The sequence below is a fragment of the Mytilus edulis genome, chromosome 8 (genome assembly GCF_963676685.1).
Source record: "Mytilus edulis chromosome 8, xbMytEdul2.2, whole genome shotgun sequence".
NCBI lineage: Eukaryota > Metazoa > Mollusca > Bivalvia > Mytilida > Mytilidae > Mytilus > Mytilus edulis.
The window spans coordinates 18,682,637-18,707,139 of NC_092351.1; the positions used below are offsets into that span (position 1 = coordinate 18,682,637).

General features: G+C 31.7%; 1 protein-coding gene across 3 annotated transcripts in view; it reads right to left on the reverse strand.

The window, feature by feature from the left end:
- LOC139484998 (uncharacterized) overlaps window positions 1–24,503 on the reverse strand; it is a 61,307-nt gene that overhangs the window by 8,832 nt on the left and 27,972 nt on the right. For 2 of the 3 annotated variants that reach the window (XM_071269081.1, XM_071269080.1), the window contains exons 3-15: window positions 22,053–22,181; window positions 21,485–21,610; window positions 15,922–16,163; window positions 13,134–13,427; window positions 12,608–12,670; window positions 10,985–11,050; window positions 10,610–10,684; window positions 10,095–10,331; window positions 8,910–9,140; window positions 7,694–7,906; window positions 7,069–7,317; window positions 5,671–5,865; window positions 4,386–4,598 (exon numbers count right to left, since the gene is read on the reverse strand). In XM_071269081.1, the coding sequence (XP_071125182.1) occupies window positions 4,386–4,598; window positions 5,671–5,865; window positions 7,069–7,317; window positions 7,694–7,906; window positions 8,910–9,140; window positions 10,095–10,331; window positions 10,610–10,684; window positions 10,985–11,050; window positions 12,608–12,670; window positions 13,134–13,427; window positions 15,922–16,163; window positions 21,485–21,610; window positions 22,053–22,181 (2,333 nt within the window). Of the gene's footprint in view, window positions 1–4,385; window positions 4,599–5,670; window positions 5,866–7,068; window positions 7,318–7,693; window positions 7,907–8,909; window positions 9,141–10,094; window positions 10,332–10,609; window positions 10,685–10,984; window positions 11,051–12,607; window positions 12,671–13,133; window positions 13,428–15,921; window positions 16,164–21,484; window positions 21,611–22,052; window positions 22,182–24,140; window positions 24,165–24,503 lie in introns of those variants that run through there. The other variant, XM_071269079.1, reaches the window with a different exon arrangement.

Genomic DNA, 24,503 nt, shown 5'->3' on the forward strand with positions numbered 1-24,503 from the left:
GCACTTTAGAATTTAGAAGAAATAAATCACTTCCAATTACTTTGCTATATAATAGCAGATTTTCTATATTTTTTACTGATTAAACGTTACATGTACAAATATCGAAGTGAATGGAAGGTTATCCAACTCATCGGAGAAATATTTTTATAAGATTGCATACATGTAGGAAACATCATTGTTTACGTTTCTTCGTTCCCCGTTTTTAACAGTCTCTTCGTAAATATAACTCTGCATTTAATTCATGGAATTTTAATCGTAATTTACCTTGTTTGCCTTGGATTTACATTCATTTAAGATTCTGTTTTGACAAATGTTCAAAATGTTTGAAAATTGTATAGCGGATGAATTATGGGATATTAATGAAAAAAGTGTTGATTATAACGTAAAACAAACTATATACATTTGCACCATCTCGTCAATTTAGCCAGACTTATCCATAACGATTATAAATGATATCTGGGAGTCTGGAACTCAGAAAAATATACTCATCTGAACATGAATGAAACATTTGCCCCTGGACGTTCGGCTACAAACAAAATCATGCATTTTTCTTTGCCTTCTTCAAATTATATTAACAGAATACTATTCCAAGAAGAGAACTTCCCATACATGTACTTTTTATTTTAAAATAAAGTATATGAATCAGTCATGAGAGTGTTGGATGATGCCGTAAAATAGTTTTGTTTAAAAAAACAAAAACATTACAAACCTGAGACTACTATATAGACTACTATATAGTAGTCTCAGCACAAACTAACGGACTTAAAAAGTCACTTTAGTGACGGTTCATTATTATGGATACAGAGAGGAAATAACGGCGCGCTAAATTTTTAGATATGGTATAAATACACCTTATCGCTATTTGTCTGCCATTACTGGATACCACACAGGTTCCCGTAAAAATTTGACGTCATAAAACAAAATATCTGACGCCACAATGGAAAAGTAATGAATTGTTGTATGCTTCAAAAGTTCAAGAGGTCGGGTCAGCCAGGATTAGCAATAAGGTGTATTGTGTTCCAAAGTTGGTGTCATTTTTATCATATGATCCGTGCTGACATAGAAATATTATTGGTTTACAATGACTGAGGCCATATATATTTACATGATAAGTGTAAATAAGTTCAGTTTTGGTTGATGTGGTCAAACAATTTTGTTAAAACGACCCAGTCTGATACATGTATATCGAATCTGCTGAAATTTGTTTACAAGTCAATATTTTGAATAAAAAGAGGACTTCATTGCAGACAATTGTTGGTACTCTAAATTGATGTGGAATTTTTTTTTGTAGCCAATGTGTTACAATATTGCTGTCATTTGAATTATACAATCCATCGTGATATGTAACTATAAGTGATTTACTATGCGGCTATATATATATATATATATATTAAGATTTACATTATAAAGTGTAAATATGGTCAGTTTTGGTTGATGCTGTCACATATGGTCAGTTTTGGTTGATGCTGTCAAATATGGTCAGTTTTGGTTGATGATGTCAAATATGGTCAGTTTTCGTGGTTTTGGTTGATGCGGACAAATAATTTTGTTATATATCCATGAGTCAGTCTGAGATATCAAAACTACTGAAATTAGTTCAAAATTTTGATTAAAAAGAGGACATGCTGGCACTATAAACTGATGCGAGCATAATTTTGTTTTCCAATATTGCTTTCATTTATATTAAACAATCTGCTATAAAAATATAAGCTCGTGCAATATAAAATTCTACTCGGAACAATATTATACAATTACTGTCTTTTGATGAGGTAAATATGCGGTTTTATTGACTTTTAAAAAAATGATATTCACTGAGGCCGACGGCCGAAGTAAATATCAGTTTTTCAAAAGTCAATAAAACTCCATATTTACCGAAACAAAAGACAGTAATTGTTTTATTCCATAGTCCGAGAGAAGAAAATGTATCTAATGACAAACATATACCATTTTTTTTTACATGAAACATTTTACCATAACGTTGCATGTAAAAGCGCGTGACGTTTAGCGCGGTGAATAACACTTTCTCAGGTGAATATGCTTTTTTATTCAAAATCCAATTCATTTAGAAAAACCTACTAAAATAATACCAATATGGAATAATCCCCAATATTCATGCAATAACCCTATAATATAGATCATTTGTATTATGATGATTATACACTCCATCCTTACATAAAAATATTACAGATTTACTATGCGACTATAAGACTTACATAAAAAAAGAGCAAATATGGTCAGTTTTGGTTGATGTGGTCAAATATGGTCAGTTTTGGTTGATGCTGTCAAATATGGTCAGTTTGGATTGATGCAGACAAATAATTTTGTTACATGAGTCAGTCTGAGGTATGAAAACTACTGATATTTGTTTCTGATGCGATATTTTGAATGAAAATAGGAAATGCTGGCACCCTCAATTGATGCGAAAAAAAATTTGTGGTCATTGATTTCCAATATTGCAGTTATTTATATACTACAGTCCCTCTCTACCTAAAATTATAACTGAATTGCTGTGCAGATATATAGATTTACATAATAAAAAGCAAATATGGTAAGTTTTGGTTGATGCAGTCGAAAGATTTTATTACACGACTCAGTCTGAAGTATAAAAACTACTGATATTTGTTTATGATTCAATATTTTGTATAAAATGAGGACATGCTCATTGGAGGATCAAGGGGAGGGGGTCCAGGGGTTGGAACCCCACTTTTTTTTTAACATCAATGCATTTGAATGGGAGCATATAGTTGGATCCCCCCCAGCCTTTTAAAAATGGCTGGATCTGCCCCTGCATTCTGGCACTATAAATTGATGCGAACAATTTTTTTTTCCAAAATTGCTGTAATTTGTATATTACAGTCCTTCTAGACCTAAAATTAAAACTGAAGTACTGTGCAGCTATATAGATTTGCAGAAAGAAAAAGCAAATAATGGCAGTTTAGATTGATGAGGTCAAAAGATTTTTGTTAAACAGGTCGTCTGAGGTATGAAAATACTCGTAAACTGATATTATTTTGGTTAATGAAGTCCGATAATTTTGTTATGTGATAACGAGCCATCCTGACTCCCGGAATAACAAATGTAAAACAATTCAAATAATAATCCCCCCCTAATACTAACGGCCTAATTTATGTACAAAAAATGAAAGAAAACCAAATAATTTATGTAACACATCAACAAAAGAAAAGCACTGAATTACATGCTTCTGACTTGGAACAGGCACATACATGCAGAATATGGCGGGGTTAACAGGTTAAACATGTTCTCTTGCCGATTATAAATCTGAAATAAAACCGGCTAAATAGCAAAACTCTATATAATTTAAATCGCTTTTTTACCCAAGCTTTTATATTAAGGCAAAGAGTTCTTCAAACTTATAAATCAACTCTAGCCGTAGAATTTATAAATCAATTTTAGCCGTAGAATTTATAAATCAATTTTAGCCGTAGAATTTATAAATCAATTCTGGCCGTAGAATTTATAAAAATCAATTCTAGCCGTAGCATTAGAAATCAATTCTAACCATAGAACTGTTCTAGAAGTAGAACTGACCAAATATTTGGTCAGTTCTAGCTAGAACTGTCTAAAACTGTTCTAGGGTAGAACTGTCAGGATCAGTTCTAGGTAGAACTGTCCAAATCAGTTCTAGGTAGAACTGACCAAATCAGTTCTAGCTAGAACAGTTCTAACCTAGAACTGACTAAAAGGTGTCAGGCTGACAGTTCTACGTACTGTTCTAGAACAGTTCTCCTGACAGATTTAATGAGAGGTTAAAAGTGATCTCCACTGTAATTAACAAATGTTGTTGGAACACACAATATTCCTGATCGTCGTTAATCGGTATAGATTCAACATGATATGCAATATTTAATTTAGAAAAGTATCTACATGACTGTGTTACACCTGTCATCAATTGTGTGGCAATATTCATGTTTGATAATCAACCAAAATACGAGGAACGAATTTGAAAATAAAACTGTTCAACGTTGGTTGTTACCATCATATTCCGATAGAAAATTGTCGATGTAGCGGCTATAAAAATGTAAGTTACTAAGTATTGAATATGAACATCACTTTGTTTTGTCCAGCGTTAAGATGTAATAGTTAATGTATTTCCCTCAGTTTGGTTTGTGACCCGGATTTGTTTCTTAAAATTGATTTTTAAATCGTTTTATGACTATTGAACAGCAATATATTACTATTGCCTTTATAAGATCTGTTAGAACACAATTTTATTCTTCTTGGCCTTATAGTCATAAACTTTATATATACTTTAAATTTGTATAATATTTTCAGCCGCAAAGGTGTATATCGTTTTTTTTTTATTCATAGGAATCCATTATTAAAGATAACTTTATCAATAAAGTTTTTACACACATCCAATATACCTTTTGAAATCATCCTTCTCCATTGACAATTGATCTATATTTTGAGTAACGTCATTCAATTTTTGTTGTGCTTCTTCTATTGCTGTTTGTATGACATTAGGATCACTTTTCCATCCTTCGCCGGTCACGTGACGTATTTTCCTTATATGGTGATGTAAGGTAGACACATGCTTAGTCACATCAGATACATCCATAATAGCTTTGGCAAGTTTTCTGAAATGATTGAGATAATGTACCATTATAATTCTCCTAATGTAGTCGTTAGAGGTTATATCAATAGATCTATTGTATAGTTAACAGCTTTATACAATTAGCAAGAACTTAAGAAAACAGTAATTAAAGGTGGTTACATGTAATCATGGTAATGTGTCAGCTTTAATTGAAATAATTATTTGTACATTATCACTAGTGGTGTTATTATCAAAATCGTGTATATAATGTATTCGTTAGTACATAGCCGTTTCCTTGGTATTAAATTCAACCGAACTGAACGAATACCAATGTAGCAGCAGAAATTATTTTTGCAGGAGGTTTAAATAGATGCAACTTTACTTTAAAGTTTGAGATTGTTTTAGAATATTAACAAATAGCTAGGACGTTGTACTTCAGTCATGATAACTGCCGTAAAATTTTATTACGTGACAAAGAGCTAAGACAGTATCTTCTAATCATGATTACTGACGTAACAGTCCGGTATCCTAATGGTCTTGATTTGAAAGATACACATACAGTTGGCAAAATTCGTAGATTGTTAGGTGCAAATTCTTCTTGTAATACGGCAACCACAAATACATCAAGTTTGAAACCCATATAAAAGCACTTTTTATCTTTTAAGAACTTTATGAGTATGCAGATTTAGATTAATCTGTTTTTTGTCTGATTTTCGAAATTTTAAGGCAAATTGAATTGTATCTATGATGAGTTTACTAAACAAAATGTAAATATTGTGATTCAAGGAAATAAACTCATAATAGATATCAGGACTAATTTTAGTATATACGTCAGACGCGCGTTTTGTCTACAAAAGACTCATCAGTGACGCTCGAATCCAAAAAAGTTAAAAAGGCCAAATAAAGTACGAAGTTTAAGAGCATTGAGGACCAAAATTCCTAAAAGTTTTGCCAAATACTGCTAAGGTAATCTATGCCTGAGGTAGAATACATACCTGTTCGGCAAACAGTAATAGCAAACAGAGAGAAGTTTACATTGAAAATTCACGATATATGTGCCAAGAAACAAAAATGGTCTGATTTGAATAATAACTATAACGTTTAACACGAATTACCTTTCAATATTCTCTTTCTCGTCAGTCAGTTTTCTAGATACATTCTTACATAGTCTAATTTGAGCTTTCAGTTTATCACCCGATGAGTCTGTTTGTTTTTCTATGTCTGGAACTCTCAATATATTACAAAGTTCGTGTAGGTCTGTCTCAATAACGGCAAGTCTGTGGCTGTTCGAGTCTTTCCCTTCCAACTGCCTGAGATCAAATGTTCAAATGTAAAGTAAACTCAAATGTAATAATGATCATAGTACTCAAAGCATACTGCAAATATTGAAGTAACGTTTACGAACAATATACACAATTTGAAAAGGTATTTGTCCCCTTAAAAAATCAAAACCTCAAACACATCAAACGAATGAAATACAACTGTCGTATTCTTGACATGGTGGCATTAAACATGGAGGAATAAACCTGATTTTAAAGTTAGCTTTACCTCTCACTTGCATGACAGTTGCCAAAAAGAGAACTATTCTTAAAACCAAAACTGGGATTCAAACCATTCTAGATAAACGTATTGTCCTTATTGTACTTTGACTTCTCCCGTGAATAATCAATTTAACAGATGCACTGAATATTACGTCTGTATTTAACGATTATAGCAATGCTAAGGCATAAACACAAGGACATGATTCAGCTTTAAGGTTATTACTTTATATGTTATAAAGAAATGTGAAGCTAAAACATATTATAAGTCTAAACTCAATTTTGTTTTTTCATAAAAAAAATAATTTTCCCTCAAAACATTTTTCACAATTTTTTTTTTTCCTCGAAACTTTTTTTCCTCCAATTTTTTTTTCCTCAAAACTTTTTTTCCTCAAAAGTTTTTTTCCCTCATTTTTTTTCCGTTTCCTTATTCGTTTTCGTTTTCCATATTCGATTTTCATTTCCTTTCGGTTTCTTTTTCCTTATTCGATTTTCATTTCCTTATTCGGTTTCTGTTTCCTTATTCGATTTTCATTTCCTTATTCGATTTTCATTTCCTTATTCAGTTTCTATTTCCTTATTCGGTTTCCGTTTCCTTATTCGACTTTCATTTCCTTACTCAGTTTCTATTTCCTTATTCGGTTTCTGTTTCCTTTTTCAATTTTCATTTCCTTATTCGGTTTCTTTGTCCTCTACATACATGTATTATTGATATTGAATCAATTAAAGGGGAAAAAATACCACATACATGTATTAAGTTTAATTTCGCTAAACGACAATAATACCAAATCTTATTTTTATATTCACATACGGGCAACCACTAATCGAATTAATGCTTGTGTCTATTTCGTGAAGAGTCTGTTCAGATTAGTCGAAATAAGTTGATATTTTATTTTCGTCACGGTCTTTTGTAATTGCTTAATAAAAGTTCAACTTTTCTCAACTATAAAAATTGTTTGATTGCACGGTACTTACCTTTTATATATTTTGTTCTGTTCTTGAAGTTGTTTCAAACGTTCGTCAAATATTTCTAACTTTTTTATCATAGTATTCAATTTTTCAGAGAGCACGTGAACGTTTTTAACTTTTCCATTTAGTGCACTGTCTGTTTCGTGAATATTGTCGTCGTTTAGTACTCCTGCACCAAGTTTAACAATCCTATGACGCAGAACTTCCATATCATTATCATGTTCTTTTATTGTCTTTTCATATTCGGTTATACGACTGGAAAGAAACGTCAATTATGTTTAAAATTTATGTAAATTGAGTCATGAAAAGTTGGATTACATTTCGTAGGAAATTGCACTTACTAGTCTAGTAAACATTGGTTTTACGTCAATGGGATCACATTGCAACGATACATATACATGTACAATGATTTTTTTATATCAAATATGACAATTAGGTCAATTACAAATATTCACACCTGGTATTCTATAATCTATTTGAACGAATTTAGTTTATTGAAAAATCATATTCTGCATCTGGCTGGAAAATGATTTTGAAATCTGAATATTTTAAAATCTAAATTCATTAGTTCTTAAAAGCTTATTGAAACATTTTCAATAGAGGATCCGTTTATCATATTGTGAACGCATACCTTTCAAAATCTTGCATCAATTTTCTGATATGTTTCACAGAATTAGTTATTTCTGTGGTTTCTGGTAGTTCGTCGGATTTGTTTGTGCTAATGCTCCTCAAACTCAGTCTGCTGTTAGATGGTCTGTAATCGGTTTGTAGTTTGTTTAACTCCTCTGCCACCTTTTTCAAAATATCGCTACCGTTTGAAGAACCAACACCTTCCCTTAATTTTCTGAATATAAATAATTAAAAATCAATTACATAAAAACAAAAATATTATTTCTTTTTAAGTTTAATTTGAAGAAAAAAAATAATGACATCAATTTCAGATTATTTTTTTTTGGTGAGAATAAGATTTGCTAGATGTACGTTTTAGTGTGTTACTTGACTGTGTATTTAATAGCGTCTATCACATAAGTATATATGCGGATTGCAATAACTAAAATACAAATGCAATCATATATTTGGCATCAACCAATTTTTATGCCCCACCTACGATAGAAGCGGGGCATTATGTTTTCTGGTCTTTGCGTCCGTTCGTTCGTCCTTCTGTTCGTCTGTTCTTCTGTCCGTTCGACCCGCTTCAGGTTAAAGTTTTTTGGTCAAGGTAGTTTTTGATGAAGTTGAAGTCCAATCAACTTCAAACTAAGTACACATCTGTCCTATGATATGATCGTTTTGATTTTAATGCCAAATTAGTGTTTTGACCCCAATTTCACGGTTCACTGAACATAGAAAATGATAGTGCAAATTTCAGGTTAAAGCTTTTGGTCAAGGTAGTTTTTGATAAAGTTGAAGTCCAATCAACTTGAAACTTAGTATACATGTTCCCTGTGATATGATCTTCCTAATTTAAATGTCAAATTAGAGTTTTTACCTCAATTTCACTGTCTACTAAACACAAAAAATGATAGTGCGAGTAGGGCATCCGTGTACTATGGACACATTCTTGTTAAATGTGTTTTGAATTGCCATTTTTTACTGAGCCGTTTGGTGTAAGTATTTTTTCCACAGAGATCACTAGTCTGTCGACACTGAGGTTAACAGTTTGAACCCCTCTTATGGCAAGGTGGGTTCTACACTAATCGTAAATGACTAGGATTTTCAGAATCCCTGACGGAGGTCGATGTTACTCCGGGAACTACCCCGATAATATCTAACCGCCATGATATAACAATATATAAGTGGCTTTTAACAAAAACAATAAACTTAAAAATATTCTTAAATGTTTTTACCTTTCCGCTTCTTCAAGTTTTTTCGAATTACTAACTAGTAATGCTTTAGCCGTTGCTATTTTTGCTTTGATTGGAGCAGATTTCGATCTTGGACTGTCTGAATCTGTTGTCTTGGATACATGTCTAACATCTGGAAAGTGTCTGTTCGAATAAACGTCTTTCCATAGAGAGTCAACTTCCGAAGATACATCAGCAAAGCTAGCCTTCCAAACTTGTAAATCATTATTATCTCTGTGCAAAACAATGTAAAAATATTGTGACAACTTTTGGTTGATATTCATCTAGTTCGAAATATCAATCTTTTATTCTATAAAAGTACTATCACGGTTAATCTAGCGAGTTAAGAACTAGTAGCTTATTAAACAAATCATTTTTAAGGAAAGTAGAATAGTCTTTAATGACTTGAAAGTGATTAAAACATGACTGCATAGAAATAAGAAAAAAATATTTACTAGCTGCTAGCAGTCTTTTACTAGCATCTAGGTCAAAGAAATACTGTACTGTAATATTAACAACTATAAACTCATGCAAAATACTAATAATGTCCAAACACCGTTGGTCACAACTGTCAGTTTCTGGACGACATTTTTATATTTTAAGTTACATAAGACGTCATACCAGTAATATATATAGAATAATAGGTAGTTTCGCTTTTGATACTGACTATATCATGTGGAATATCTTAACTCGCCCTAACGGGCTCGTCTAGATATTCTGTTTATCGGTAATTATGACGTCACACAATGCATTGCCTAATATTTTCAGTGATACAGCCTAGTACGTTGATACTCGAAAATATTAGGCAGTAAGATCAAAGGGAAAATATACGAACTACCGATAAATGAAAATATTCCTTTATAAATATCGTGTATTCGAAGTATTTGTCTTAAATTATCAACGTTAGGAAAAAATCCAACCAAAAATAAGAAATACAGGGATGTGTTAAATGGGTAGAAGAGCGATACGCTAGTTTTGACAATAATGAACATATCATGTATTATCAAAATCTAATGTCACTTGTTAGTGAAGGAGCTTGAACTTTAGTTCGTAGTTTTCTCAATTTGATTTTGTTTGTTCAGAACGTCACTGATGAGTCTTTTATAGACAAAACGCACATCTGACTAACAGAATTTTAAGTCTGTTATCTAGGATTAGTTAATAATATTTAAGACATGTAGAGCTAACCTAGACAATTCAGATTTTGTTTTCTGTAGCATTTGAATTTCCTCTCCTAAATTAACAATCCGTGGAAGTAAATCATCATATGTATCCTTGTCTCTGATTTTATTCATATTGGAAGCTTCTGACCGTGTCCGATGTATTTTATTCCGTTTGTTGACAGTGGTACACACACGAAGTATTTCTGAAGATAGATTGTCCAGAACTTGACGATGTCTTGTGTCTTCTGTCTCTTTGTGGTGACTAAATAGGAAACATGCACTAAAATGTTAGTTTATCTACCACAAAGGCTTAGCATAACATATTAGCATGTACATGTAAGAGGTTTATCAAAATCTTGAAGCACACCCAGAATTAATAAGAACACATCCATGCTTAACACATTTAAGCAGTTTTAAAATTAGTATATTCTAATGTAAAAAAACGTTTTACAGTGAAACTGAAATCAATAACACAAACCAATATAAATTTCAAACAAAAAGGAAATTTTAAATGAAAGCAACGAAAAAGGCTAAACTTACACTTCCATGTTCTTCTTAATATTTAGTTCCAATGTCTGGAGTTTTACTACCATATCTCGCTTCTCATGTTCATGACTGCAAGTAAAACAAAGGGACATTCAATTTGATTTATTATGTGATATTTTCGCAAATACTCAAAAACTGCTACGAATGTTTCCGATTGATATTTATTTCATAAACGTGAATACCATAAAAAAAAAAATATATACTTTAATGACACAATTACGTCTTGTAAAAAATCTATAATAGAAAATGTTTTGCATACATTTCAAAATTTCATGATATAAGCTATTCAGGTGAGTATGAACAGTATCTGATTATACATATTTTGTTATATGAAATATAAATTGAAAACGAAATACAGCTAGAACTTACATTTCTGCCATTCTTTCTACTGTTTTTCCTTTTGCCCTTTGGGCAATAGAATGAGTGCTTCGTAATCTGCAGAATATATAAAGATTATTTAACAGTGACTTGTTTATTAATTACAAAAAAAAGCAAGATTGACAAGCATCTTTATGTGATAAGATTTCTCACATGCCCTTGATAATAGAAGTTTCCAATAGAATTGACTTATAAAAAAATAAGGTTTTGAAGTTATTAAATATAATGTTGTTAATTCTTTAAATAGTCAATTCGAATCTAAACATACATGACATAAGTAGATAATGTTCATATATGAAAATAAGAAAATGTGGTAAGATTGACGATGAGACAATTTTCTACCAGAGACAAAATGACATAGAGGGTAACAACTATATGTCTCCGTACGACCTTCAACAATGAACAAAACATAAGATGCATAGAAAGATATGCAAGCCTCAAATTTAAAACAATTCAAACGAGATAACAAACGGCCTAATTAAAGTACCAAACGATGAACGAAAGGTTATAGTAAACAACAACAAACGACAACCACTGAATTGCATGTTCTTGTCTAGCCTTTGACATCAGAACAAACTGTAATAGAAATCAGCTAAAATTATAATAACACTCATGATCATCAGATCTAAATGCACATAAAAGATAAAACAGTGGTTACGGTACAACACAGGAACAAAACAATAAACGATAAAAAAAAAGTAGAGAAGAAACAGCAATAACATGTAACCACTCAATTCCTCATAATATAGTGTGACGGGGTTAAACTAATTTACTGACGCAAAAATCTTCCCTGACCTGAGATAGAGTCACTCACGGAGAGGATTGTGTCTGATATTCATATGATGAAGACACAATTTTTCATTCAGTTCAATTGAAGTCCGGAGTTGGCATGTCAGTTAACTGCTAGTAGTCTGATGTTATTTATGTATTATTGTCATTTTGTTTATTTTCTTCGGTTACATCTTCTGACATCAGACTCGGACTTCTCTTGAACTGAATTTTAATGTGCGTATTGTTATGCGTTTACTTTTCTGCATTGGTTAGAGGTATAGGGAGATGGTTGAGATCTCATACACATGTTTAATCCCGCCGCATTTTTGCGCCTGTCCCAAGTTAGGAGTCTCTGGCCTTTGTTAGTCTTGTATTATTTTAACTTTTAGTTTCTTGTGTACAATTTGGAGTTTAGTATGGTGTTCATTATCACTGAACCAGCATATATTTGTTTATGGGCCGGCTGTAGGACGTCTCCGGGTGAGAGAATTTCTCGTTGCATTGAAGACCTGTTGGTGACCTTCTGCTGTTGTCTGCTCTATGGTTGGGTTGTTGTCTTTTTGACACATTCCCCATTTCCATTCTCAATTTTATCGTAATCATACAACACAAAAACAAACTTTACAAATCAACAGAAAAGTGCTCAACTCATCAGATCGATACAAAGCAGAAAAACATTTAACATAAACATACCGGACGTGACAGGGTATTTATATATCCATACAACAAAAAGACACTATATGTCAGTTAAACAGAACCCAACCAATAAAACAAGCCAAAAACATACGTATAGGTTTTTACTTGAGATATCAACTTTCATTTATTTAATTTTGCACTACTTACCTGTCAAGCTCCTGTTCCTTTTTGCCTAAAGCTGATTGTAATCTCTCCACTTCCACTTGTAAACTTAAAACAAATAAAAAATCAAATGTAAACGCTCAATGAGATAGAGACATACGTATTTCATAACGTGGATTTCTTCCAATCACATTTATAATTTTTTTTTAATTTTAGTTCATTTATATATTTCGGAGTTTAGTATGACACCCGCCTTCACTGAAATAGTACACATGTTTGTTCAGGGGGCTCCGGGTGCGGGAATTACTCGCTGTGTTGAAGACCCATTGGTGGCCTTCGGCTGTTATCTGCTCTTTGGGTGGGTGCCCAATTTCAATTCTCAGTGTTATGTCAAATAATTTCTATGTATAATAGTCAATTAAGAAAATGTCGACATTGTTTAATCAATTACATTCTATAAATTCCGTTTGCTGGACATCTTCATTTGCGTAACGATGATATTTTAATACAGCATTTGCGACTATGTTTTCCTTTAAATAAAAAAACCAACATTTCTTTATTGCATACTGACCTTTGCAAGTATTCTTCTTGCGTTAATTTCCTTTTATGAAACTCGTCCTCGAATATTTTTAATTTGGCCACTAGTGTCCTAACATCTTTTAATTCTTCACCTTTTGGAAGTTTATGACTTGTTTTTGCCTGAGGTTTTGTAGTCTTTACTGTTAGTTTTGAGGTGTCATTTTGAGGTATATTTTGTCCATGTTTGGTTTTATCAATGTCTAATTGATCAAATAGTCTAGAAATGGTTTTATTAAGTCCTAACAATTCTTCTGAGGAAGCAGTTCCACTGTTCCCTCGACCATTGCTGTAAAAAATGAAATTCTATATTGATATAATAACAATATTTCTAAAGACCACATATTCAAAGTGAGCAACTGTGCCCGGAACTAAACTCGCAGAATTTTAAATTATTATTTATTTAAATATAAATACAAAAATATCCGCAATACACATTCTACTGCATCCACACAAATATCAAGCTTTCTGTTTCTTTCATGCAAAGATGTTACACAAACATTTGTCCTCATATGGTTTATAAAAGACAATAATCATTATACATGTAGTTTGCCGATACGCCAAACTTTAAAAATATCCATTTTGAGTATAATCACCAAGAAAAATTTCTAGGAATCACATGAACTCATTTGTTTGTGGGATTGTGGTGCTTAGTCTTTTTATTAGTTTTAATTCTATGTTGAGTTTTGTGTACTATTGTTTGTCTGTTTGTCTTTTTCATTTTAGTCATGGTGTTGTTAGTTTAATTCCGACTTGTGGTGAGTTTGAATAACCCGTTGGTATATCATGTTTATTGTTATGGTATTTGTTGACTTATTTAATGTGGTCTCAGGTTAAGGACTAGTCCACCGCCACACATTGACCGCCAGATGAAGCTTTGTTATGTTCTTCTTTCGATCATCTGTGTTTTTCCCGTTGAGCGTAGCGGCTTGTCAGCAGATATACTTTCAACGAAAGAAATGGTTGCTGACAAATTGATGAATCAAAATTATTTTTCAAATAGTTGAGTGATTTCCAAAGGCGAAATTTGATTGTTCGTTTACTATTATAAATATTTAACGTTATACCGTATTTGTAGTATCACTAGTCACTCTGATAATGATATCAGCACATTTAAAACTTACGAAGATCTTATATATAAATCAATAATACTATCAGTAATGTATGTTTTTTTTAGATTATCGTGGAGGTGACCAATACTAATCTGCTTATCGCTATTTTAGCTATGACGACGTTGTCAATTATATGTCAATTTGATTAGCAACGCCATGTGCCTCCTTACTTTCTAACGATAATTTACAATCTCAATCGATTAACATGATATGAAATTATCACAAGAAAAGATCAAAGAAAAATGCACAAAATCGATTAGTAATATTACAGCGTTTGCAACTTCGACTTCGACTTACATTGTATAGTAGGCCATAAAAAAATAACTTTATAACATTGAACACATGAGTTAATCGCTAGTGCAACCAGTATCGCAGTTTGTAATACTACATTCGACTATTTTATGATTTTATCACATCAGATTTTTAGTCGTGCGATTTAAACTCTATTGATCATGCTATTAATTGGATAAACAAGATTATCTTATGGAAAAAATGTCCTTTTAGACCGGCCGTTATTGGTTGATTGCTAGTTTATATAAAACCCAGTGGCAAATATTTCAAACATATACTGGAAAACATAGCAGGAAATATACTCTGCAATATTAAAATGAACCATTCACGACAAAAGTGTAGTTAGTATGACTTTTGTTAATCTACACATACAGACTCTTGTGATCACCAAACTCGTTTCTTATACTTTTTTATGAGTTAATGATGCATGCAACTGCTTCAACTAAAAAATAAAACAAGGAAGAACTGTGTCTTTTTCTCAAGATAGATAAATTGCAGTATACCTTTTACACATACACACGCAGAAATAAAGGAATACATACACAAATAAGATTTCGATAATGGGTTCTGTAAATTTGTTTCGAATTTCATTGTGTTATTTGGTTACTGTTTTATTGACATGTACCACACAGAGGCACTTGTTTCTATCCACAAAACTTGTATAACTATGGACGGTCGACCTTCTCACAGATAATATAATAGTTATAATATTAATAATTATAATTCCTTATTTAAAGAGCTACACAGTTAGCTATAAAGCTAATCTTCCCTGAGGCCCTCATGAAATACAATGAAATATACATGTAACAAACAATTACAAAATATCAAACAAACAAACACACATACATGAATAATGAAATAAAAAATTGTTATGAAATATACAATTTTCAAAACAGGTAAAAGTTAAAAATTCATGTATTTTTGGAAATTAGTATGGCGTTCATTATCACTGGACTATCATATATTTGTTTAGGGGCCAGCTGAAGGACGCCTCCGGGTGCAGGAATTTCTCGCTACATTGAAGACCTGTTGGTGACCCTCTGCTGTTGTTTTTTATTTGGTCGGGTTGTTGTCTCTTTGACACATTCCCCATTTCCATTCTCAATTTTATGACATTTATAGTATTGGCATCAACAATATCATAAGTTTAAGTAAGTGTGTGGAAATTATTATGCATATAAAAATGCACAGCTTCTTAATGTTCCAACAAGTAATTTTTAAATCTTTTTTGAATGAGCTTGTACTTGAGGTTGATTTTTGTTAGGGATATTGGAAAGCTATTCCATAAAATAGATCTTGAATATATAAAATATTTCTTGTAAAGATAGAAAAAAGTGCCTGTGAAACCAAAAGACTTTGTACTCATAATCAATAACTCACACTTCAATGACTGGTGTTTTATGACTGTTTCTATATGTGGCTTGGTCAGACTGTATCACTGGGCGTTTTATGACAGGTGCCACAGGTAGTCCGCTACCCTTTGCTTTTTGTCTATCCTGAGCATGTTGGAGAGTTACCGTCCTTGCCCTGTTTCCAGATTTATCTTCTATCTTTTTGTCCAATCGTTGAGGATTCTGTGTGTCACGTTTTATAGCTTTCATAGTACAAGTATGATCAACAACCTGTAAGTGATACAGATTACCGTGAACGAAGGTTCATCAATCAGGTAAGTAATCGCACTAGATTGATCTGTTCGTTATTGCATTGTTAACTTCTATTTGCATGTTACGATGTACTATTGCAAAAGTTTTACTTTTGATGACTTTGGATTTTTTACACTGAATATTTGTCTTTGTAAAATTGGAATATCATCATCTAACTACATACGTTTACGCTTCCATGTACGACAGTCAAAAAAGAGTAAAACTAGTAGCGTATATGTATATTACAGTCTTCTGATATGTTAGCTAAGTCTTGTTGATTATTGAGGTTTGAAGAACTATATGTTTTATTCGGCCATTCATGTCATTCATTTTTATGTATCATAGATACAATGCATGCATTCAAATGTGGTAATATTCTTAACAAAGCACAAACATGTCAGTATTTAACCCAAAAGCTAACATAACCTTTGAACAGACTTATCAAGAAGGGATATAGTTACGATACTGTTGTCAGGTCATTAAAGATTGCATATATTGGCTTTAATATTGATTCACTTTTAGGGTCTTTGCATCGGAATTAAGCCTATTTATTATAAAACCAGTTGTTGGCATGACACGAGTTATCTTCTTCTCATATATACTAGTCAACAAAAGAAACGATACACGACTTTGAAATAAAATTTATCAAAAAGTATAAAAAATATAAAACAAAATGAGATTCACTATTTTAAAAAGGTTTCATTTGCAATGTATGCACATGTGATAATGAAAATAAAAACTTGTCGGAAAGTCTCTAAATTCCGTGTAAACGACCAGAGGGTGCACATTAGTTTTGCGGGATGTTGAATAAAAATCGACACATAATTTTCTGAGTACTAAATTAAATTTCAAATTTGTTTAAAAATATTCCATATGCTAATTAAGTCATGTTCATGTTGTAACTAATGGGTTGAAATATTGTTTTTTCAAATTTTTGGGGAAAAAAGTGTTTTTTGAATCTAAAAAAATACAAAATTTTTATTTTTTTATTTTCGTCTCAAATCAATGCTTTAGATATGAAAACAACACACAGTAAATTTGGAACCTTTCGGATTAGTTTTAAGATTGTTATCGCTCTTTGAATATCACTTTACACATACTGTCTATGGTAAATCAGTTAATTATGTATATGTCATGTACAAGTTGCGATTTTGTACAGGTTATAACATGTACAAAAATATTGTACATGTTATAACTTGTATAATGCAAAAATACAAGTTATAACATGTACAAAAGTACCTCGTACATGTTATAACCTGTACAAAATATTGCTTAAAAATGGTTTTAACTTAAATAAGGATATGTTTCTATTATTGCAACAGATGTTATTGACCTCAATAATATGTTTTTATTATTCCTTCATGATAGTGTGTTTTGTCCTTTTTTGATATATTTAATGTCCAGGGGTCGGTATTACGAAGCATTCATAAGACTTGTCATAAGATATATCTTAGGACATGTCTTATGATCCTCTTATGAATATCTATGATCATATCTTTACTTGATGAATTATAATTGTGAGTGTCCACTTTGAGGGCAATAGTAAAATACTTTCATTCTATAGCTAGTTCACACTAAAAGACAGAAGAGGATAGCCAGGACAGATGTGTCTACAAATAAAATTGGGAATGAAAACGGGGTATGTGTCTAAAAGACAACAACCAGACCATGGAGCAGACGACATCCAAAGGACACAAATACATGCTTTCAAAGTAGAGGATATATATTTAAAACATCAAAACGACATCCGCCTCATGCAATGATCTTATAGTTTATATAAAAAAAAATAATTATCAATTTTCATAGACTCATATTCAAAACAGTGTGGTCCTGGCCATTGATTGACGACCTAACTTATCCCACTGACTGGGACAGATTAGGTGAACGCTTGTCGGTAACAATCACTGCTCACTATGTACTTGTTAAAGACACTGAATCTGTGGGGTCACCAAAGGTTCTCAACACCTAAATAAAGCAATTCGAAAAAAAGAATCCGGAATAATACGATGTGTTGATTTATATCAATAATATAAATCAAAACATAAAGGTTATTCCTGAATAATTTTTCGAATTATTTTAATATTAAAGGCGTTAAAAACCTTTGGTGACCCCACAGTTTAAATTCTATAATAAGTAAGAAGTGAGCAATGGTCGTTACAGATAAACGTTCACCTAATCTGTCCCAGTCAATGGGATAATTTAGGTCGTCAATCAATGGCCACGACCACACTGTTTTGAATATGATTCTAAGTCATGCTGAAGGCCAAAAAATGTTGAAGAGTAGATCCAAAGATATTGATAATGAAGCGTGGTCCAATGAAAATTATTCCAGCTCTCTCTTGCTTTTACAGAGTAAGCATATAAGACATTATTTTAGTCTTTGCATGCTATAAAACGAGAGGGAGGAGTATTACCCAAAATTTTAAGGCATCGTTCTTAAAATTTTTGGAAGAATTAAATTACTAGTATCTAACATGTCTAATGTAATTGTCATTGAGGAAATGCAAGCTTTTAGTAAATAGTGTCACACTTATTTAAGCCATGATGGACTACATAAAACATACAATTACATGAAAACACATTTTGCCAACATAAGTCATAAAACATATATTTCTGAAACTTTGTGATCGTTGTCCTCTACAGAAAAAGACATATGCTGGCCTATTTATTGTTGTTCTTTATGCATTGGTGAATTTAAATGTACAATGTATATTTTACTTCATTAAGATTTATCTTAAATTTTGTACAAGTTAAACCCATTTTTAAGCAATATTTTGTACAGGTTATAATATGTATGGGGTACTTGTGTACATGTTATAACTTGTATTTTTGCATTTTACAAGTTATAACATGTACAATATGTTTGTACATGTTATAACCTGTACAAAATCGCAACTTGTACACAACATATACATTTTAACGATTTCTCGTGGGACCGAACTTTGCTTAACAAATAAACGAAGAAACTGTATGATTTTTAAAAAAACAAATTGATGGCAAACATTGCCTTTACCTTTAAATGAGATGTTGGCATCATTAGTTGGAACATCTGTTTTTAAAATTGTCGTTTATGTAAATTTTGTAAAAAAAAAAAAAAAAAATCGCGAAAAAACGTCACGAAAGCAAAAAAAAAAAAATTTTTTTTTTTAAACGGATTTATATTTCTATAATGATTAAGTATTACTACTTTCAATATTGGTCCAATGAACGGAAAACTTTATCTTTAATTAGAAAAAAAGTCTTGTATCGTTTCTTTTGTTGACTAGTATATTTTATGATGGTAAAATACTAAACCCCTAACGGGAGGGATTGTGCTAGATATTAGTAATATGAAGAAGAGATAACCTTCCAATCAGTTTAATTGAGGTCTTGAGCTGGCATGTCACTGCTACTAGTACATGTACTTTGTTAATTTATGTACTATCGTCATTTTGATTAGTTTTTTTTGTTACATATTCTGACATCGGACTCGGACCTCTCTTAAGCTTTACTATGCGTATTATTGCGTTTGTTTTTTCGACAAAACAAACGAGTGCTGTTCTGTCGTTTGATTTTTTATAAATATGAATGCCCTTTGGTTAATTGTAAGTTATCAAAAATAATGAATTCGTCTTGTGTTTACGTCTGTAAATTTAACACAGTTACGAATAACCTTAAATGGGTAACTGTAGTTCTATAATTATGGCACACTTTTATTATGAAATAATTTGAAAAAAGGCGGTTTAATGTTAATAATCAAACAAAACCTTGACCACCACCTAAAGATAAAGAAATCTTATAGATAGAGAAATCAAGCGCATCCAAGATTATAATTTGTAATGTTTCAAGAGACATTATAGTCTACCTTAAAAAACAACAACCCCAAAACACAATTTTTACATCAATCTACTTTATGTGTAATTATAACAGTTAAAACAATAAATCATTCATTTTTGTAAATTCGGTCGGTTGGAGAAGCATTTAATTCGATAAGCCTATTACTACATTTGTACATTACAGTCAGTTCGTTGAAAGGGATTTAAAGTGCCTTAAATATTATACTTCCACTGCACTCGAAATATAATTTATTACAGAACAATCTGAAAAACCGGATTTTTAAAGCCTAATTTCAATTCTCCATAAAAAGTTTATCAGACTTTCAATTAATAAAATTTAATGATCTAATAATTAAATTGATTTATTGCATTAAAAATACACTTAGTTGTTTATTGTGTTTCAAACGTACGTCAGTCATTTATTTACGTGTTGCCATTTAAATAATTACAACCATATATTTAAACATACGAAAGAATATGCTTTGAAGCGCCTCGTGGACTTTGTTCATATATAAGCACGTGCTCCCGCTAAATTTTCATTCCACGAGTATTTTTCAAGATTGCACAACCCACCCTCCCTCCCTTTAACAAACAAAATTGATGCTGTTTTTATTTTTCAGATTACATGGTGAACAGATCCAAATGTATTGAATGTTCCAATTAGATTGTCATGTATCATCAAAAGTGTCAGACGTTTTAATATTCATCGGCAGATCAATGAAACCTGAATATTCAAGGAATTTGCAGGAATAATAAAAAAGAGTGTCTATCGTCATGGCATTCCGTTCAATATGGAAAGTGCGTTGGATGTCATCATCAACATGATTCAACTAGCAGTGATTTATTCAAATATCGTTCATTAAGCTGTTATGGATCTGCCCAGCAGCTAGAAATTGTTATGCATTTACTGTTGGTTTTCCTTCAGTGACCAATTGTCATCAAGTTTTAACTTGTTGGCCAGTTTGTTGATGTTGGTTGTTTGTTGGTTTATATTGTTGAATATTGTTGAATAAATGCCATGACAAATTATCAGCCAAATTTCAAATTTAATTGTTTGTTTGTTGTTTATATTGTTCTTGCGAAAGAATGGAACATAACACATCTGCAGTTGTATATTCATTGCGCACATTGAATATGCAATACTGTTCTATTAACAATTCTTTCCTATAATGTTTTATGTTTTATGTTTATCGTTTATTTATTTGTATTCAAGCTGTTTAATATTTGTTTTATTTTCTTGAATTTTGAAGGCATGCAGATCTTGACAAACAAATTACGTTTTGCAAGCCTCTGATCTGAAATCAGACAACAAATTTGTTTATGCTAGTAGAATGATAATACTCATCATACTCATGTAATAATAAAACGCAGTATATGATGCACCAACAACCTAAAGAAAAGTTGATTTTCTTTGTTGTTAATTTCTTTTAAGCAAGAACAAATACAACAAAACCCACATGTAATACATTTTGTTCATGTACTCACATCTAAAATATCTGCTTTGATTAGCTCAAACTTTGCCTTGACATTTTTATAAGCACCTTCGTTCTTTAAGCTTTGTTCTAATCTTTTTAAAGATGGTTTAAGGTCATTTGCCTGTCCTGCCTTAGTCTGTAAGAAAGTATTATCCAGAATAAGCTTATGTTACCATCAGTAATAGGTATGATAATAGTATTTAGAATCAATAAATATGTACAATGTATTCAGTAAATTATTAATGGGGCTATGAACTGATTTCTTGTTCGATACAAACTGGTACTCACAATTCTACATATCTATAACGTAGCCTTTGAATATTGGCATTGCCTGAAGAAGATACATTTATTAATCAAAATTATTTCCAAAATATATTACTCTTTTCTGACCACTGTCTATTCGTTTTTTTTATAGTTTGGTCACAGTCAACTGCCAAGCAAGGACATACATTATGTTCTTCTTGTTTTTTCCTCAGTTTTTGATATAAACAATTAATAGTTCTGTCTTGTAATTACTAGGTAATGTGATCGAGATTCAGGATTTGTTATATTTTATAAGCAAGGTTTTATATAAATACCTTTGAAATACAATTCTTGAAATGATTATATGAGTCTGATATAACTTTAGAGTTGAGTGTACGTTTCTCTGTAAGTAAATTTCCCAGTGATTGTTGCAATGTGGTAAGCCTTTGTGTATTAACTGTCATCTGAAATAAAAGACAAAACCCTGGTTAACCAAATACACATCAAACCACAAAAACATAAGTACTCACACACGATCTCATACATACCTTAATATGTTCGATGCCTAATGAATTCGAATCTGAAGTGTTTGCTTCAGTTGGTTACTATGCATAATCTGAACTAATTATCCGAAATTTTGCAAGCATGCTTTGTATATAACACAGACTAGATGCTGTTTTATTGCACCCGTATAATGCAATATCAGCTACTTTTAATCATGTTAATTGCATTTAGCGAAACAGGTTCTTTCATACGGAACATATTTATGCTGTGAAAAGGTCAGGAAGATGCATATTTTGTGAAAATCAATGAACAAATTACACTTTGTTATACCAGTCTTCAAACATTTTTTTTTAAATCGAATAGATTGATACCTAAATGGTAACGTTCTTTCTGTGGTGATTTCACCATAGCAACGACCTTCATCAAGGGTATACAACGGAGCAGGTAATAGTCTCTGTTTCCTTGGTACCAGGAAATGTACCAAGGAGTTAAATTAATTTAAAACATAGAACAGTTTATTCATGTTATTGATATTGACTGTCATGGAACTTTAATTTTAAGGAACCTCGGCTGACAGAATGGGTATTTGCATGTCTGTATGTGTTCATCTTATTTTAGAGAATTGTATGTTGTGGGAATATCAAATATTGTGTATAACGGTATTAAATGATAGACTTTTAAAAAGATGTTCGTCGTTGGTTGTATGAAACAATTAAACGTCTTTACATCAGTCAATATTAAATCTTAATCGAGAGGATAATAGTAAAATCATAACTGTTTATATAGCATTTCATTTATCAAGTTTCTTCTAGTCTTATATCCTGAATCTGGTTTATTTTGCATTACTAAAGATAGATGATTTACAGAAACTGTACGATCGAAAGCAATTTTAAGGTATCCGTAAAATCAACTAATATAAAAAAGAAGATGTGGTATGATTGACAATGAGACAACTATCCACAAAAGACTAAAATAACACAGACATTACAAAATATGGGTCACCGTACGGCCTTCAACAATGGGCAAAGCCCATACCGCATAGTCAGCTATTAAAGCGTTACAACATGGCAAAATATGAAACAATTCAAACGTAAAAAATCAACGGCATACTTTACAGCAACACAATAAACTAAAAACAAACATGATAGACAACAACTAACGATAACAGCAGTATCACAAGCTTGTAACTTGTGACCGACACATTCGAAAGTTGCGTGTGTTTTGTTGCAATAAGGTCCATTAAAACGATCAATACTTACACTAATCTTATTTTCATTTAGCCAAGGAGGCTTGTCAATTTCAATAATTAAGTTTTAACCATATTTATTTTTTTGAAAGTGCACAAATAACAGTTTATTTATATAATAGAAATACTGGGATATAGAAACAGGAAACAATTATAAATCTGTTTTCCTTTAGCATTTGACTCAGAAAGCGGGGACAGAAATATCAGAGTAAATACTATGCCATTTCTCTGCGAAAAAAGTATATAATTCAAAGCATATAATGATATTTACACCTATAACAAATTACGCTTTAAAAATGTATTCTAGTGTAATAGTTATTTTGATTGCTTTTTAAATACAAAACCAGTGAAAGTAACAACTTATAAAATTTCCTCTCAATATTGTTTGACCCATAAGGTATCGGCATCGCTGGTCATCTTCAGAGTTCTTAATTTTAGTAACTATCTATTTAATCCATAAAAAAAGGGAAAAGGAAAGGTTATCACACTATTTATAATTCAATAAAGACATTAATAAACCCGAATTTGAGTAAAATAACTCTTAACGCAAAATGTATTTACTTACCCCTTTTTGTTCACTTAACATGTATATAAGTTTATCCATATGTGAAACTTTATGGATGATGCATCAAAGAAGAAGTGAACTTCACACACATAACAACACTATACTCACAAACATGGATTCGAATCCATAAATGGCCCGCAGACAAGGAAGGATACATATCTAGCTTTAGTTATCTGAAGATCAGCGAAGGTTGTCAAAGCAGAGACCAAACAGAGTTCAATTTACAAGCTATCGTCTATGCAAAGAAGCCGTTAGAGATACACAGATTAGTTCCTCATAAAACTTTAATCCGGAGTGAAACGTCAGATATATGGCGGGAATATTACCGCCTGGAATTCTACGATATGTTATTCAGTTACTCTGTCACGTCAACATGTCGATAAACACATCAATAATGAATAAGAAATTGATCACTTTACAGTAATCAACTGCGGTTGCAATTGATTGGTTCTGCTCGTGGCGTTAGGTAAA